We start from the raw sequence: 14,656 nt of genomic DNA, 5'->3' as shown, positions 1-14,656 counted from the left end.
TGCTCCACGCATCTTCTTTACACCAACACTGACACTTTCCCCACTCCTTCCTAGCATGCTTTTAATTATAAAAGCATTATATTTTAGTTTCTTCCTAATTTAAAATTCCAGAGTTTACCCTTTGATCACAAATGAATTGCCACATACCCTTATTTCCCATTCAACATACTATTTGTAATTACTTCCTGCAAGTCTCTCCTGCCGAGCACCCTGAGATCCACACTCTTGAACGAAGCCATGTAGTTCCTCCCTCCAGACTGCCAATGCCTTGTATTAAAGCTGCTCTTATTAAGGCCTTGAGTTGATATTCTCCTAACTAGATCTCCAAATCATGAGTTAGCTGTCCTTCTCCCTTGCCAGCCAAAGCCCTTGGCACACTCGATCATGTTTCTTTCTGTTAATGCCTTGCCCTACCTTGGTTTCTTTAGGTCAGCCTCTTGATGGGCTCCTCCTGTGGCTCCAAGTGTTCTCTCTCTGCTCTACAAGGAGGTCTGATGACCATGGGGCACACCTGGGAGCCACAGGCTAGGTCTGAACTAATAACAGGCCTAAAAACAGGTCACGGACTGTTCTCTGGCCTGTTCATGATTAGGAACAAGATCACCCTAGTGCTCATTAACACCTGGACATCTAGTTTGAACCTTTTTTTAGGTCTCCATTGCCAGTGGTCAGTCTGTGTAACATGTATGAGGTACTGCCCTCACTGGGTATGTCATAAATCATCTCTCCTTCAAGTTCTGATGGTCAGACAGGTGATCAGACACAGGGCACAGTAAGAGAAGCGTACTGACCAGCAAACTATTTACACATGACTAACCCTTTTTATCCCCTTGCCCCTCTATTTTCCCACACTCTATCCTCCTAAAATCATCTGAATTCCTCGCTGTCCCGCTTTAGGTTCCTGCCTAAAGATCCCATAGTAAGTCCTGTGTGAACTGCTTTGCTGTGTTGGCCCTGGGATGGGCCTGGTAGTAGCCCGGCAGGGTATTATTTGGGCTCCCCTCCTTCCACTGTCTCTGAGCTGGGTTGTGGGTGTGCAGAGGTCTATCACAAAACCTAACTCCAGTCAGCTCAACTACCACCACATACTTTTCTGTCCTTAAGTACCATCTTACCCCATTCTGTTCTAGCTAGAAAGCTCCTACAAGGATTGTTGGACTGCCTGCCTTAAACACAATTATCATTCTTCTTAAGACCACAAAGATTTCCCCCCTCACTTCAAACATAAAGTTAGTACGGCCTTTTATGATTTAACCTTATTCATCATGTTATTTCTCACTGAGTACTGGGACGACAGCTCTGAATTACGGGCCCGGTCAGCAGCTTCCACTGACTACCTGCTAACTACAGAAATGAATAACACTGTCTTCTCCCCTGCTGATCTTCACACTTGGGAGGAGCTTTCCATACACATCTGGCAGCATCCCTTACTTCTGGAAAACTCTTGCTGTGCTGCTCAAAACCATGAAAACTGTCATGCTCCTGCTGTAGCGAGTTTACTCTTTCTCGTTCTAAGTAATACCATCCATCCCTTTGTATTCCCACCTGTCCACAGCCATCTGTTGCCTTTTATCATGTAAGCATTTTGGAAAAGCACTGATTTTTTTTTTTCTCTCTGAATATCTGTTCTGAGCTCACTACAGTACAGCCCTAGAGTCTCTGACTATGGCTTGTAATGTCAATAGCAATACAGATTTTTTTAACAGATGAAAAATACCCAGTAGCTCAGTTCATCTCACTTGTCTAAGAAAAGCTTTTGGCTAGAACATAGTAAAGAAAATTTAAAACAGAACTAATCTACAATGCCACCTTGGTTATCAGCTTTGCCAGCTCTTTGGATTTCTTTCTTTCCTCGAGAGTACATATCGAGGTTTTCCTAATTAAAAGAAACAAGAAAGATCAGTCACAAATATGCAGAAAACCTGACACGGGCATATTTGGTGCCTATATAGTAACATTATCAAGACACTTCATATACACAAAAGATTAAATTAAGGAACAGGAGGAGAGAATAGGAACATCATTCTGGCACCCAGGATTAATAACAAGAATTTCTGCTCTAAACTACGGTTTAGTACATGTGATAGTTAAATACTTATCCAGATACAAAACTAAGTGTATCAATTAATCACAGGTTAATAATCCAAGAGTGTGGCAGAACCCAGAAAAAAGCAATACCTAGCAGACAAAAAATATTCATACGGGCATGTAGGAGATAATATTGTCCTATGGACAATTCTGGTTTTATTTGAAAAAAAAAACAAGGAACAGAGATAGGAAAAAATATACCCTGTGAAAGCAGGTTATGAAGATATTTTAAAAATGAAGTGCTTGTCATTCAAAAGGACAGTAGAAGAACTTAAGAGAGCAAAACTAAGACAGAGGAAATATGATTGCTGTGTATAATTTTAACATAAGTTCTTGTAGGGACAGAGGACTACTTAAGCTCACAGGCAAGGCTGGCAGAAAAACAAACATACATAAAGCAGACATCAATGAATTCTGTTTTTAGTGAGATTTGAAGTGAAAACCCAAGCACTGAAATAGCTGTTGGTTAACAGTGCCCTTTCAAAAATCATTCAAAAAGACAGACACAGCAAGGCGAGGTGGGGGAGTTGCTCTTTATGTGAGGGAACAACTGGAATGCATTGAGCTCTGCCATGGAGTGGAAGAAGAACAAGTTGAGAGCTTGTGGGTAAAAATTGAAGGGCAACACTGTTATGGGCATTTGCTAAAGGCCACCTGATCAGGAGGAGGAAGTTGATGAAGCCTTCTACAGACAGCTGGAAGTAGCCTTGGAATCGCAGGCCCTGGTTCTCATGGGGCTCTTCAACCACCCTGATATTTGCTGGAAAAGCAACACAGTAAGCCATGCATGATCCAGGAGGTTCCTGCAGAGCATCGAGGTCAACTTTTTGGTGCAAGTGGTGGAGGAGCTACCGAGGTGAGATGTGCTGCTCAACCTTATACTAATGAACAAGGAAGGGCTAGTTGAGAATGTGAGAGTTGGGGGTAACCTTGGCTGCAGTGACCATGAGATGGTTGAGTTTAGGACACTGCGAGGTAGAAGCAGGGCTATGAGTCAGGTTACAACCCTGGACTTCAAGAGGGCCAACTTTGGCCTCTTCGAAGACCTGCTAGGAGGAATCCCATGGGTTAGGGCTCTGGAAGGCAGGGGGGTCCAAAAGAGCTGGACAGTATTCAAGGACCACTTCCTCTGAGCTCAAGATCGGTGCATCCCCAGGAGGAAGAAGTCAGGCAGAGGAGCCAGGAGACCTGCATGGATGAGCAAAGAGCTTCTAGAGAAACTCAAATGGAAGAAGGAGGTTCACAGTACGTGGAAAAAGGGACTGGCCACTTGGGAGGAATATAGGAATGTTGTCAGGGTATGCAGAGATGCAACAAGGAAGGCCACGGCCCACTTGGAACTAGATCTGGCAAAGGATGTCAAGGATAACAAGAAGGGCTTCTTTAAATACATCAGCAGTAAAAGGAAGACTGGGGACACAGTAGGCCCACTGCTGAACAAGGAAGGGGCCCTGGTGACGCAGGATGCAGAGAAGGCAGAGTTACTGAATGCCTTCTTTGCCTTGGTCTTTACTGCTAAGGCTGGCCCTCAGGCATCCCAGCCCCAAGAGGTGAGAGAGAAAATCTGGAGAAAGGAGGACATCCCCTTGATTGAGAAGGATTGGGTCAGAGGTCACTTAGACAAACTGGATCCTCGCAAATCCATGGGCCCTGATGGGATGCACCCATGAGTGCTGAAGGAGCTGGCAGATGTTCTTGCTGAGCCACTCTCCATCATCTTTGAAAGGTCGTGGAGGACAGGAGAGGTGCCTGAGGACTGGAGGAAAGCAAATATCACTCCAGTCTTCAAAAAGGGCAAGAAGGAGGACCTGGGGAACTATAGGCCAGTCAGACTCACATCCATCCCCGAAAAGGTGGTGCAGCAGTTCATCCTGGAGTTCATCTCCAGGCATGTAGAGGACAAGAAGGTTATCAGAAGCAGTCAGCATGGATTCACCAAGGAAAGATCATGCTTGACCAAGCTGATAGCCTTCTATGATGGCATGACAGGCTGGGTCGACAAAGGGAGAGCAGTAGATGTTGTTTATCTTGACTTCAATACAGCATTCGACACTGTCTCCCATAACATCCTCCTAGACAAGGTAAGGAAGTGTGGGTTGGATGAGTGGACAGTGAGGTGGACAGAGAACTGGCTCAATAAGAGCTCAGACGGTCATACAACTCCCTGAAAGGAGGCTGTAGTGAGGTGGGTGTTGGTCTCTTCTCCCAAGTTACTGGCAATAGAATGAGAGGAAATGGCTTCAAGTTGCATCAGGGGAGGTTTGGATTGGATATGAGGGAAAATGTCTTTACTGAAAGAGTGGTCAGGCATTGGAACAAGCTGCCCAGAGGGGTGGTGGAGTCACCATCCCTGCAGGTATTTAGAGGACATGTAGACATGGCAGTTCAGTGCATGGTTTAGGAGACATGGTATTGTTGGGTTGATGGTTGGACTTGATGTTCCTAGAGGTCTTTTCCAACCTTAATGACTATGATTCTGTGTGATCAATGGGACAGAGTCTGGTTGGAGGCCAGTAACTACTGGTGTTCCCCAGGGGTCTGTACTGGGTTCAGTCCTGTTCAACATACTCATCAATGACCTGGATGATGGGATAGAGTGTAACCGTAGCAAGTTCGCTGATGATACCAAGCTGGGAGGAGCGGCTGATACACCAGAAGGCTGTGCTGCCACCCAGCGAGACCTGGACAGGCTGGAGAGCTGGGCCAAGGGGAACCTCATGAAATCCAGCAAGAGCAAGTATAAGGTCCGGTACCTGGGGAAGAACAACCCCATGCACCAGTACAGGTTGGAGGCTGAACTATTGGAAAGTGGCTCTGTTGAGAAGGACCTGGGAGTGCTGACGGACAGCAGGTTGACCATAAGCCAGCAGTGTGCCCTCGTGGCCAAGAAGGCCAACAATATCCTGGGCTGCATTAAAAGGAGTGTGGGCAGCAGATCGAGAGAGGTTATCTGCCCCCTCTACTCTGCCTCAGTGAGGCCACAGTTGGAGTACTCTGTCCAGTTTTGGGCCCCCCAGTACAAGAAGGAGAGGGAACTACTTGAGCAAGTCCAGCGGAGAGCTACCAAGATGATCAGGGGGCTGGAGCATCTCCCTTGAGGAAAGGCTGGGAGACTTGGGTTTGTTCAGCCTCGAGGAGAGAAGACTGAGGGGGGAACTTATCAATGCTTATAATTGTCTGAAGGGTGGGTGTCAAGAGGATGAGACTCTACTCTTTTCAGTGGTGCCCAACGACAGGACAAGGGGCAATGGGCTCAAGTTGGAACACAGGAAGTTCCACCTAAACATGAGAAAATTCTTTCCTGTGAGGGTGACAGAGCAGTGGAACAGGCTGCCCAGGGAGGTTGTGGAGTCTCCTTCCCTGGAGACATTCAAAACCTGCCTGAACACGTTCCTGTGCCCCCTGTTCTAGGTGTGCCTGCTCAAGCAGGGGGCTTGGACAAGATGATCTGCAGAGGTCCCTTCCAATACCTACCATTCTGTGATTCTGTGATAAAAAAATTCAGAAATCATAGAATAAGACATGCATTTCAGCAGATCACTGCTATTTCATGTCTTCTGAGTAAGGTACTTCCTCCACCCTTAGAGCATACCTGTAGCATGACAGTAACAGTAAGATGTTAAATTATAATTAGTGAGGAAAACTGAATATTATATTAGACTATAGTGTTCTTTGGCAGAAGTTATTTCAGCTAAATTGACAACAAAATAATTTCCAAATGTGAAAATCACTACTTATACAAAAATAGTAAAATAAGTATCTACTTCTTCATTGTGGAACACTCCAAGGTCTTCCATCATTCGCCGTCTACGCATCTTCTCCATGTCATCCATTTTTTGCAAGACTGCTTCTGCAGTACTAACATAAGATGACATATAAGTACAAAAAAATCCCCCATTTAAAACAGTAGCCAGGTGCAGTATGACATTTTAATATAGTATGGACAAAGCAAGAGTCATTGACACTTAGCCAAGCTTTTAAACTCTATTTTTAAATTAGGTCAAATATTTACTTTATTATAGATTTAATTTTAAGAATTTTAAGAAATTTTAAGTCTTTTAAGAACAAGCATTTGAGAATTTGCAAACATACATTGTTTTCAGGTTAATTTTCCCCTCTTGCTGAACACAGTAAAAAAAGAACATCTGCCTTTGTAGGAAAAAAAGAATTCTGAAGCCTAGAGCAAGATAACAGAAAGAAATTATGGCAGCTTTTAATAGCACTTAAGTTGTTCTGCATGACAGCATTATGTTAGCTCACAGTTGTCCTCAGACAACAGGTTGATTTTTCTTCTCTTAACTGTCATTTAAGTTTTGTACTGGTTTTCCATGACTATATATGCTGGTAAAAACATCCCACTGCTGTTACACTTTGCAAACCTTTCAGAAAACAATGTCAATTTGGGCTTCACAGAGAGAATTAAGCCATGGACAGACAGGCAGAAACACTAGGACTACTTCACTTTGACTGTATCCAACTTTCCTCAGTATCTTAACTCAACTGAGCGTTATAAAAATATTTGTAAACATGGAAGAAAGGTTAATTAATTAAGGTAAATTTAAAATGAAGGCACTTCCAATGCTAAGAAAATTGATATAGAGGGCAAGTTAAGTCTACTGAAAGTCACAACAGAAAGCGATCATTTTGGTTCACAAGACAACACATAAACTGACCTAGCCCATATATAAAAGATGCTCTAGCAATCCCAAAGCAAAGACACCAGTGTCCTGGAATTGAATCACTGAGACACCAGTGTTTGAGATTGACTGGCAATCCCAAAGCGAAGAAAACCAGTGGCCAATTAATCCATTGGCTGTGCCTAAATTCTTTACATGTGAAGCACCTTCCAAATACATCCTCCTGCACACGCTCTTAGACCTGGTAGTCTTAAACAGTCGCAAGCACCAACTTCAAAAAAACTCAGGTTAAACAGCTTGGCTGTGAAGTACCTTACATAGGTCTGTAGACATGACCTACCAGCACAGGCAGAGGACGAGAAGATGTCCAAAGATAGCAATGGAATGTTAGCGGAGGTTGCTAAGAGCATTATGCAGTACAAGCTGTGTGACCCTGGTGGAACCCAGGGAACTTCCACAGGGCCATTGTGGAGGAACCTGCAGCCCAGCAGTTATCACAAGGACTTATACGTAGGGGCATGTAGGGAAGTCTCAGCCTAACCACTGAATACATTTAGCTCTTGCTGCCAGGAATAACAATACCTTTTTCTGTTGTCAAAAGAAGGAGAAAGTCTCTAGCCAATATAATGCCATACTGCTAAGGCTCACTAATAAGGCTCATTTTAGTAGCTTTGCAAGATGATGAAAAAACCCCACTTACTTTGTTATGAGTTTGTCAAACAAAACAGATTGATTTGTAGTGGTGTAACGGCTTTGTCGAAGTCTGCAGCTTTGGCGGACCTCCAAATCCCCGTTTTCTTCGTGGACTTCTGCAGCTTTTGCATCAGCTCTCGTCTTCAGTGTTCTGGTGACTAAAATGCATTAATATATAAAATATTTTGAGACAGAAAATATGTTATTCCCTTTATTTCACCAATGCTCTAGTAAAATGTGAAAAAATCTGCAGTGGATTGATTTTTTCTTTAAATACTGAACTAGAAGTTACTGTCATGACCACAGCATTCAGCTTAAATTACTTATGTTTAAAGTACCTACTTAAAAGTATGACTTGTGTAGCAACTTTTTAGTAGAATGGAAAGCCAATCTGATAAAAACAAACATGCAACTTTTGTTCCATGCAGGAGGCAAGTTTATTGCAGTTACTCCTTTCTGGAAAAGTGAAAACAACAAATACCTCTTTCTAAGGTGTTTTCACTCCGTTCATGTAAAATTGTATCTAATAGTTTTTCCAGAAAATTATCTAAGCAGGAAGTCTCTTCTTAAGACGCACGGTTTTAGTACGCTGTTTAAGGATGCAACACTTTCATTTTCTGCATCATGATGCAAAAGCTCTAGGAGATAAGAAATGTCTCAAGATAAACTCCCAAATACCAGAGCTTTAAAAAACAGATCTGCCCAGTATTTACCACAGAGCATCCTTTGCCACGGGTTCATTACTTGCACTATCATTAAAACAGTTAAGAAAGGTCAGTGAGAAAGCAGTGCACAATTAGAACTTGAATAGTAACACAGAAAGTGCATTTCAGGCCCCTTCCCGCACTCAGCCCATGGCTGGCAGGCCGCTGCCTGGAAGTAACAGATTTTCCCAGCTGCCGGCAAGCAGCCTCACACACCAAGCCTGCTTGTGTACTCAGCACAGCAATTCAGTTCCAAGGTAAATGGCTGAACTTCAGTGACACCTTCCCCACATAGGTGGGTTTGTGCGTCTCATGACTGAATTACTTCTTAACTCACATGTATTGTAATACTGCAATATTCCCTCCTATTTGCAAGAACGATTTTCAAGTAATTTGTGTCCAGAAAATCCATGTCAAAGAAACACGAGCTAAGGAACAGATTCTCTAGTGCCTAAGAGCAGGTTGGAATTCACACTGCATTCTCCCCAAGCCTGAAAGGAATTAATAGCATATCTCCCTATTTGTACCTACCTCTCTTCATAGAACTCATAGGAAATTTACTATCTTTGAGATATCTATTCTCACAACTTTAGGTAATTTTGGTTGATGTGTCCCCAAGTTTTTTGGGCCAGGTTAAATGGAGTGACCGAACACAATCCTTCTCAGAAACCAGGCTAAAAAGGAACCCTAGGGAGTTACCACTACTTACCTTCTTTATATTCTTCTTTTTTTGGGTCTGATTTCAGCTTTGCCAACTGCCTACGTTAAGAAAGAGGACAGAGAAGATAAGAGAGAAAAGAATTACTGTATTAGAATTATTGTATAGAAGTATTGTATTACCAATATTACCTATATCTGACCAAGTTTATAATCCAGTGCTCCATATCACGCAAAGAAAAGCCTGTGGACCATTAGGAGGATTCATATCCCAAGTCTGCTGCATACCATATGCAGACAGTTCTATAAGGACATAAATTTCCTAACCTGCTAATCTTGAAGTCTCAACAATGCATATAACATCTCAGTAACCAAAGCAAAGGAGAGATCTCAAAGAAGTTGGGAAAAGATGAATGTCTACTATACAAGCAGAAGACTTTTACTAAGAAGAGTGATTCTAGTTCTAAGATTCTGGCAGTGACATTAACATAATCATATTCCCCCGCAGATTTTTAGCTGTAGATTTATCATGACATGACTCATTGTGCATGCTTTCACTTTTCCTTTTAATTCCATGAATTGAACAGAGATTGGATGCCTAGAAATACAATACCTTGTAAAGTGTCTTTGACTGACATTTTCACTTAATATTTCCATGCTTTTGTCAAAGCTAGAGTCTGAACAGGGCGGCATGTTTTTTCTCATTGATCTTAAACAGTGTCCATTGAAGCATTCAATTTTGCCAGAGGAAAATTCCTAGGGAAAGAAGGAAATAAGAACATATTTATCTGAACCATGTATGCTCAGCTAAGAAGGACATTTTCCCTCATTTAGGCAAGTTTATCCTGTAACTCTCCTGACTTGATAGTGGTGCAACTAACGGCAGGTAAGACTTGAACCACTTCTGCACCAAGAAGTAGCTCTCAGGAAGAAACAAGGTACAGCTTTCAACCCTAAAGCTCCCCTCTGCCACACTTTTCTTGTGGAAAACTTGAGCTTAATAACCTCTGAAAAAATTACTGCGGCAAAGCCTTTCATATAAACTTAGCATTTCATGAAAAAACAAAACCCTTTTATTTCAAAATTGGTTCAGAGGAGCAGTCAAGCCTGACCTTGCATGTCCTGGGATTAAAATCTAGTTAGGAAAGTTTTTCTCCTACCTTTGTTCCACTTATGACTGCATCTGGAGGGCCATTAAAAGATTTCCTTTTAATGACAGCATTTATCCACAGGAAACCAAAGAGAACTCAAGATACACTTTTTTATGGCTGATCTTGTTCACGTGGCATTTCTGCAATGATCTACTATCACTTACATCTTGAGGAAAGCTGTGATGACCATGAATGGTGTCTTGTTTGATTTACAACACAAAGTTTCATTAAGAGTATGCCAAATGAAACCTCACACTGAAAAGGGCACAAAACAGAGAAGTTCCTTCTACTTCTTGACACTAACTTTATCAAGAGGTACTTCCATTTGTAGTTGATGGAGATGATGATGGAAGTGTGAAGAAGGTCACTATAAGAAGGCAAAGATGCACGTGCAAGGCCCTTGCAGGGCCACACAATGACAGCTGCGGCCACGTGCTGCTGAGGGGTCAGCCCTGAGCCTCAGAGCTGGGCAAACCTGTAACTGACCTTTTTCTCTTCAGTCAACCTTCAACAAGCCATCCCCAATATTCACCTGTGTCCTGGTTTCAGCTGGGACAGATTAATTTTCTTCATAGTAGCTGATATAATGCTGTGTTCTGGATTTAAGATGACAATAATGTTGATAACACACTGATGTTTTAGTTGTTGCTAAGTAGTGCTTACACTAAGTCAAGGAACTTCCAGCTTCCCATGCTCAGCTGCCAGCAAGAAGGTGGGAGAGGGCACAGCCAGGACAGCTGACCCAAACTGGCCAAAGGGATATTCCACGCCATATGATGTCATGCTCAGTATATAAACTGGGGGGAGTTGGCTGGGGGCAGCAATCACTGCTTGGGGATGGGTTGGGCATCAGTTGGCAGGTGGTGAGCAATTGAATTGTGCATCACTTGTTTTGTATATTTCTTTTATCATTGTTATTATAAAAATTTCCCCTTTCTTTTCTGTCCTATTGAACAGTTTATTTCAACCGATGAATCTTACTTATTTTTTCTGATTCTCTCCGCCATCCCACTGCGGTGGGAGTAAGTGAGCAGCTGCGTGGTGTTTAGCTGCCTACCAGGTTAAACCACAACAACCTGACAACTTCTTATGCTAAGACAGACCTTTTGCATGAGGAGGACTTCAATCACCTTTCCTTCATTGCTCTTTTTAGAGAGTTCCTCCCTTCCAGCAGTCCTCCAGGCTGGTGGAGCGAGGCCTTACAAGATGCCTCCCATAGCTGGCTTTTGAATTTGGGCATCTGAGATGAAACCCCCTAAAGACATTTTCTGCTTCTCGGATCCAGCACAGATGGATATAACAAGACCTAAAGCTTAATGAAAGGCAGCATGATCTGTCAGAGTCACCTTTAACATTTTTTCTCTCAAAGGTTTAAGAAAGAAATCATAACAGGAAGCCTTTCAACTAGTTTTTATTTTTTACAGAGCCCTAGGTTTATTTGAAGAAGGCAGGTTTTTGTGCATGCTCATACATAGGAGTACATAGAGACTTAAACCAATGCTTTCAGCATTCATCACTGAGACAACTAAGAAAAAAAAAACCCTAGACTGAGAAATAACAATGCTCTCTCACCTACAAACGTGCTCAATAGTATTCCTACATCTGGTATGACTACGGCTTACATATCATCCTATAAAATCCACAGGCACATACTAGAGAGGTCACAGGTCTGGACCAGGGACCCATCTGTGCCTGTGCATGAGGTAACTGGGAGACCAGGCTACCTGGAGACTGGTTATTGGTTTGACTGAGTGTCTAAGGACAGTTACAGAGGGCCATACACAGTGCATGCATATGTGAGCACCACACATGGGGTCTAAATACCAGCAACTGGAACAGGGCTGTGCACCTCTGCGGCTTACAGACCTGGCTGCCAGCCCCTGGGGAGACCCAGGCATCTGGGGGCAGCTACAGACAGACTGGGTGCCCAAGACCAAATAATACAGGGATCCACATTACATATATGCATCTCCAAGTGTATGTGTATATTTTCCCACTAACAGGCTTTCATCCTGATCAGCCAGAGAAGGAAGAAGGATCAGGCCATTTGTACTGTTCATAAGGCTACCACATTCAGCTACTCCAAATTTCAAATAAGGACAACTTTTTGAGTATGAGGCTTTATTTCTAAATACATGATCACTCATGAAATTAGACTCCAAAGTTGGGAGCAACCTGGAAGATTTACCTAGAAGTAAATATTACTTGGGAGAAATATTAAAGGTTTGCCTTATCAGTTAAAAGATGACTGCAATAATACACTTCACAAATCTCTAGGCCAAATCCCAGATTGAAAGAAGAACAAACACTTACAGAATGTCAGTACAGATGTTAGAAAAAAAAAAATAGTGACCTGGGAAATCTTTCAATGGATAGTTATGTATTTGTTTGCCTTTTTAATGTATTTTTAATGCAACATTCACAATGCAGTACTTGTGATAGTTGTTATCCTCTGTGCTGTCTTTTTAACTTAATCTTGGCTCATATTAGGACACAGACAAAGCAGTACAGTGTATATGGCTAACTGACCATCCTCCATTCGTAGGAAGGCATCCCAGTTCAGTGAGGTGGCAGACACCAAGAACCATTAGGTTAACTCCATCAAGCCACCAGCAAAGCAAGAGTAACTAACTCTTATCAACCTATCAGGATGAAAACACACATTCATTAAGTGAAATTCAGTAGAAGCAAATGGCTAAACTGGAAAAATAAGGCAAGCGGATGAAAAAATTCTGATGGCATTTCGTATTTTGTTACTCTTCTCATGTTATAGGAAGTGCTTAGCAACTGTTTCTAAAAAGTCTTTTTACAAAAACTGTGTTTAGTTATCTGGCATCTCTGAGGAAGTAACTCTATGTCAAAGTAATATCAGAACGTATAAATGTGCTTAGGCAAGACAGCTGGGAGCTCTGATGCCGAGGTCCCTATACAGACAAGTTTGAAGGCTTAGCTTGGAAAAGTGCCAGCTTCCATTTTGCCCAGACAAAAAGGGAATTCTGGAGCACGCTGCCCTCAAATGCAGGTCACAAGACAACAATCTTGTTCAGCCTGGTGAATTACATCAGGATTATAGACCTGCAGATACAGTTTCCAAAGGGACAGTAACCACTTTGGATCTGCCACGGGACTCCTTGGGACCGGGAACTTGGAGGAGGATAAACCCATCACATGCTGGTTTACCTTAGACCTTCTGCCATATGCTCCTTACTCTCTATGGATAAAATAAGGTAAATAACTAGAGATAAAGTGCATGCCAATATTAGAAAAACTGCAAAAGCTGCCACCACCACCAAGTCCTTGCACATCAACAAGACAGGGAAGAGGCGTTAGGACTTGAACATGCAGCTAGCACCAGCACCATTATCCCTGTCGTCTCAGTCACCTCTTCATTGCCTCTGCAGTTAGAAAGGTCCAGCAAAGCCCAGCCATCCTACAAATGAAGAAAGAATGACTCCATGCCTCAAAGCATGGGAGAGCTGGAAAACGGAAAAAAATAAAATAAAGAAACCAAAACAAAGAACCTTATAGCCAGTTTCATAATGATGATTCTGCTTTGGTTTCAGTGCAAAGTTTCCATTTAGCTTACTCATTCCTGTTCTCTGCACTGAAAACACGTGCCAGCTGCTTTAGCTGCCTAGCTTTGCACAGCCTTCCCCCATGTGCAACAGGCAGCTGAATTCCCTGTAGTCTCTGACAACCATTTCTAGTGTAGACTGCAAAAGCAAAGCAGTGATCTTTAAGCAGATTCCATGACTGTTTGCAAAGGAAAAAAAAAAACCAAACCCCAAACAAAACCATCCAAAGGATATCTTCCTTCTTAGTTCAGTAGTCTTGAAACTTGCAGATGACACCAAATTAGGTGGGAGTGTCGATCTGTTCAGGGGTAGGAAGGCTCTGCAGAGGGACCTGGACAGGCTGGATCGATGGGCCAAGGTCAACTGTACCAGGTTTAACTGGGCCAAGAGCTGGGTCCTGCACTTTGGTCACAACAACCCCATGCAACGCTACAGGCTTGGGGAGGAGTGGCTGGAGAGCTGCCTGGCAGAAAAGGACCTGGAGGTGTTGGCTGACACCTGGCTGAACATGAGCCAGCAGTGTGCTCAGGTGGCCAAGAAGGCCAACAGCATCCTGGCTTGTGTCAGAAATAAGTGTGGCCAGCAGGAGCCCCTATACTTGGAACTGGTGAGGCCGCACCTGGAATACTGTGTTCAGTTTTGGGCCCCTCACTACAAGAAGGACATTGAGGTGCTGGAGCGTGTCCAGAGAAGGCCAACGCAGCTGGTGAAGGGTCTGGAGAATGAGCCCTATGAGGAGCGGCTGAGGGAACTGGGGTTGTTTAGCCTGGAGAAGAGAAGGCTGAGGGGAGACCTTATCTCTCTCTACAACTCCCTGAAAGGAGGCTGTAGTGAGGTGGGTGTTGGTCTCTTCTCCCAAGTTACTAGCGATAGAATGAGAGGAAATGGCTTCAAGTTGCGTCAGGGGAGGTTTGGATTGGATATGAGGAAAAATGTCTTTACTGAAAGAGTGGTCAGGCACTGGAACAAGCTGCCCAGAGAGGTGGTGGAGTCACCATCCCTGCAGGTATTTAGAGGACATGTAGACATGGCAGTTCAGTGCGTGGTTTAGGAGACATGGTATTGTTGGGTTGATGGTTGGACTTGATGTTCCTAGAGGTCTTTTCCAACCTTAATGACTCTATGAAAGTAATTAATATTAATCCATAGAA

At 43.1% G+C, this 14,656-nt stretch overlaps 1 protein-coding gene across 2 annotated transcripts in view; it reads right to left on the bottom strand.

Moving 5' to 3' along the window:
- Positions 1-14,656, bottom strand: part of ATAD2 (ATPase family AAA domain containing 2) — a 41,506-nt gene that overhangs the window by 25,388 nt on the left and 1,462 nt on the right. For both annotated transcript variants that reach the window (XM_064442130.1, XM_064442131.1), the window contains exons 2-6: positions 9,393-9,535; positions 8,832-8,881; positions 7,426-7,576; positions 5,853-5,946; positions 1,810-1,876 (exon numbers count right to left, since the gene is read on the bottom strand). In XM_064442130.1, coding sequence (XP_064298200.1) covers positions 1,810-1,876; positions 5,853-5,946; positions 7,426-7,576; positions 8,832-8,881; positions 9,393-9,535 — 505 coding nt within the window. The remainder of the gene's footprint in view (positions 1-1,809; positions 1,877-5,852; positions 5,947-7,425; positions 7,577-8,831; positions 8,882-9,392; positions 9,536-14,656) is intronic.

The sequence above is a fragment of the Phalacrocorax carbo genome, chromosome 2 (genome assembly GCF_963921805.1).
Source record: "Phalacrocorax carbo chromosome 2, bPhaCar2.1, whole genome shotgun sequence".
Classification (NCBI taxonomy): Eukaryota; Metazoa; Chordata; class Aves; order Suliformes; family Phalacrocoracidae; genus Phalacrocorax; species Phalacrocorax carbo.
The sequence above is the reverse complement of the archived record's forward strand: the minus strand, read 5'-3'. Positions and strand labels throughout refer to the sequence as shown.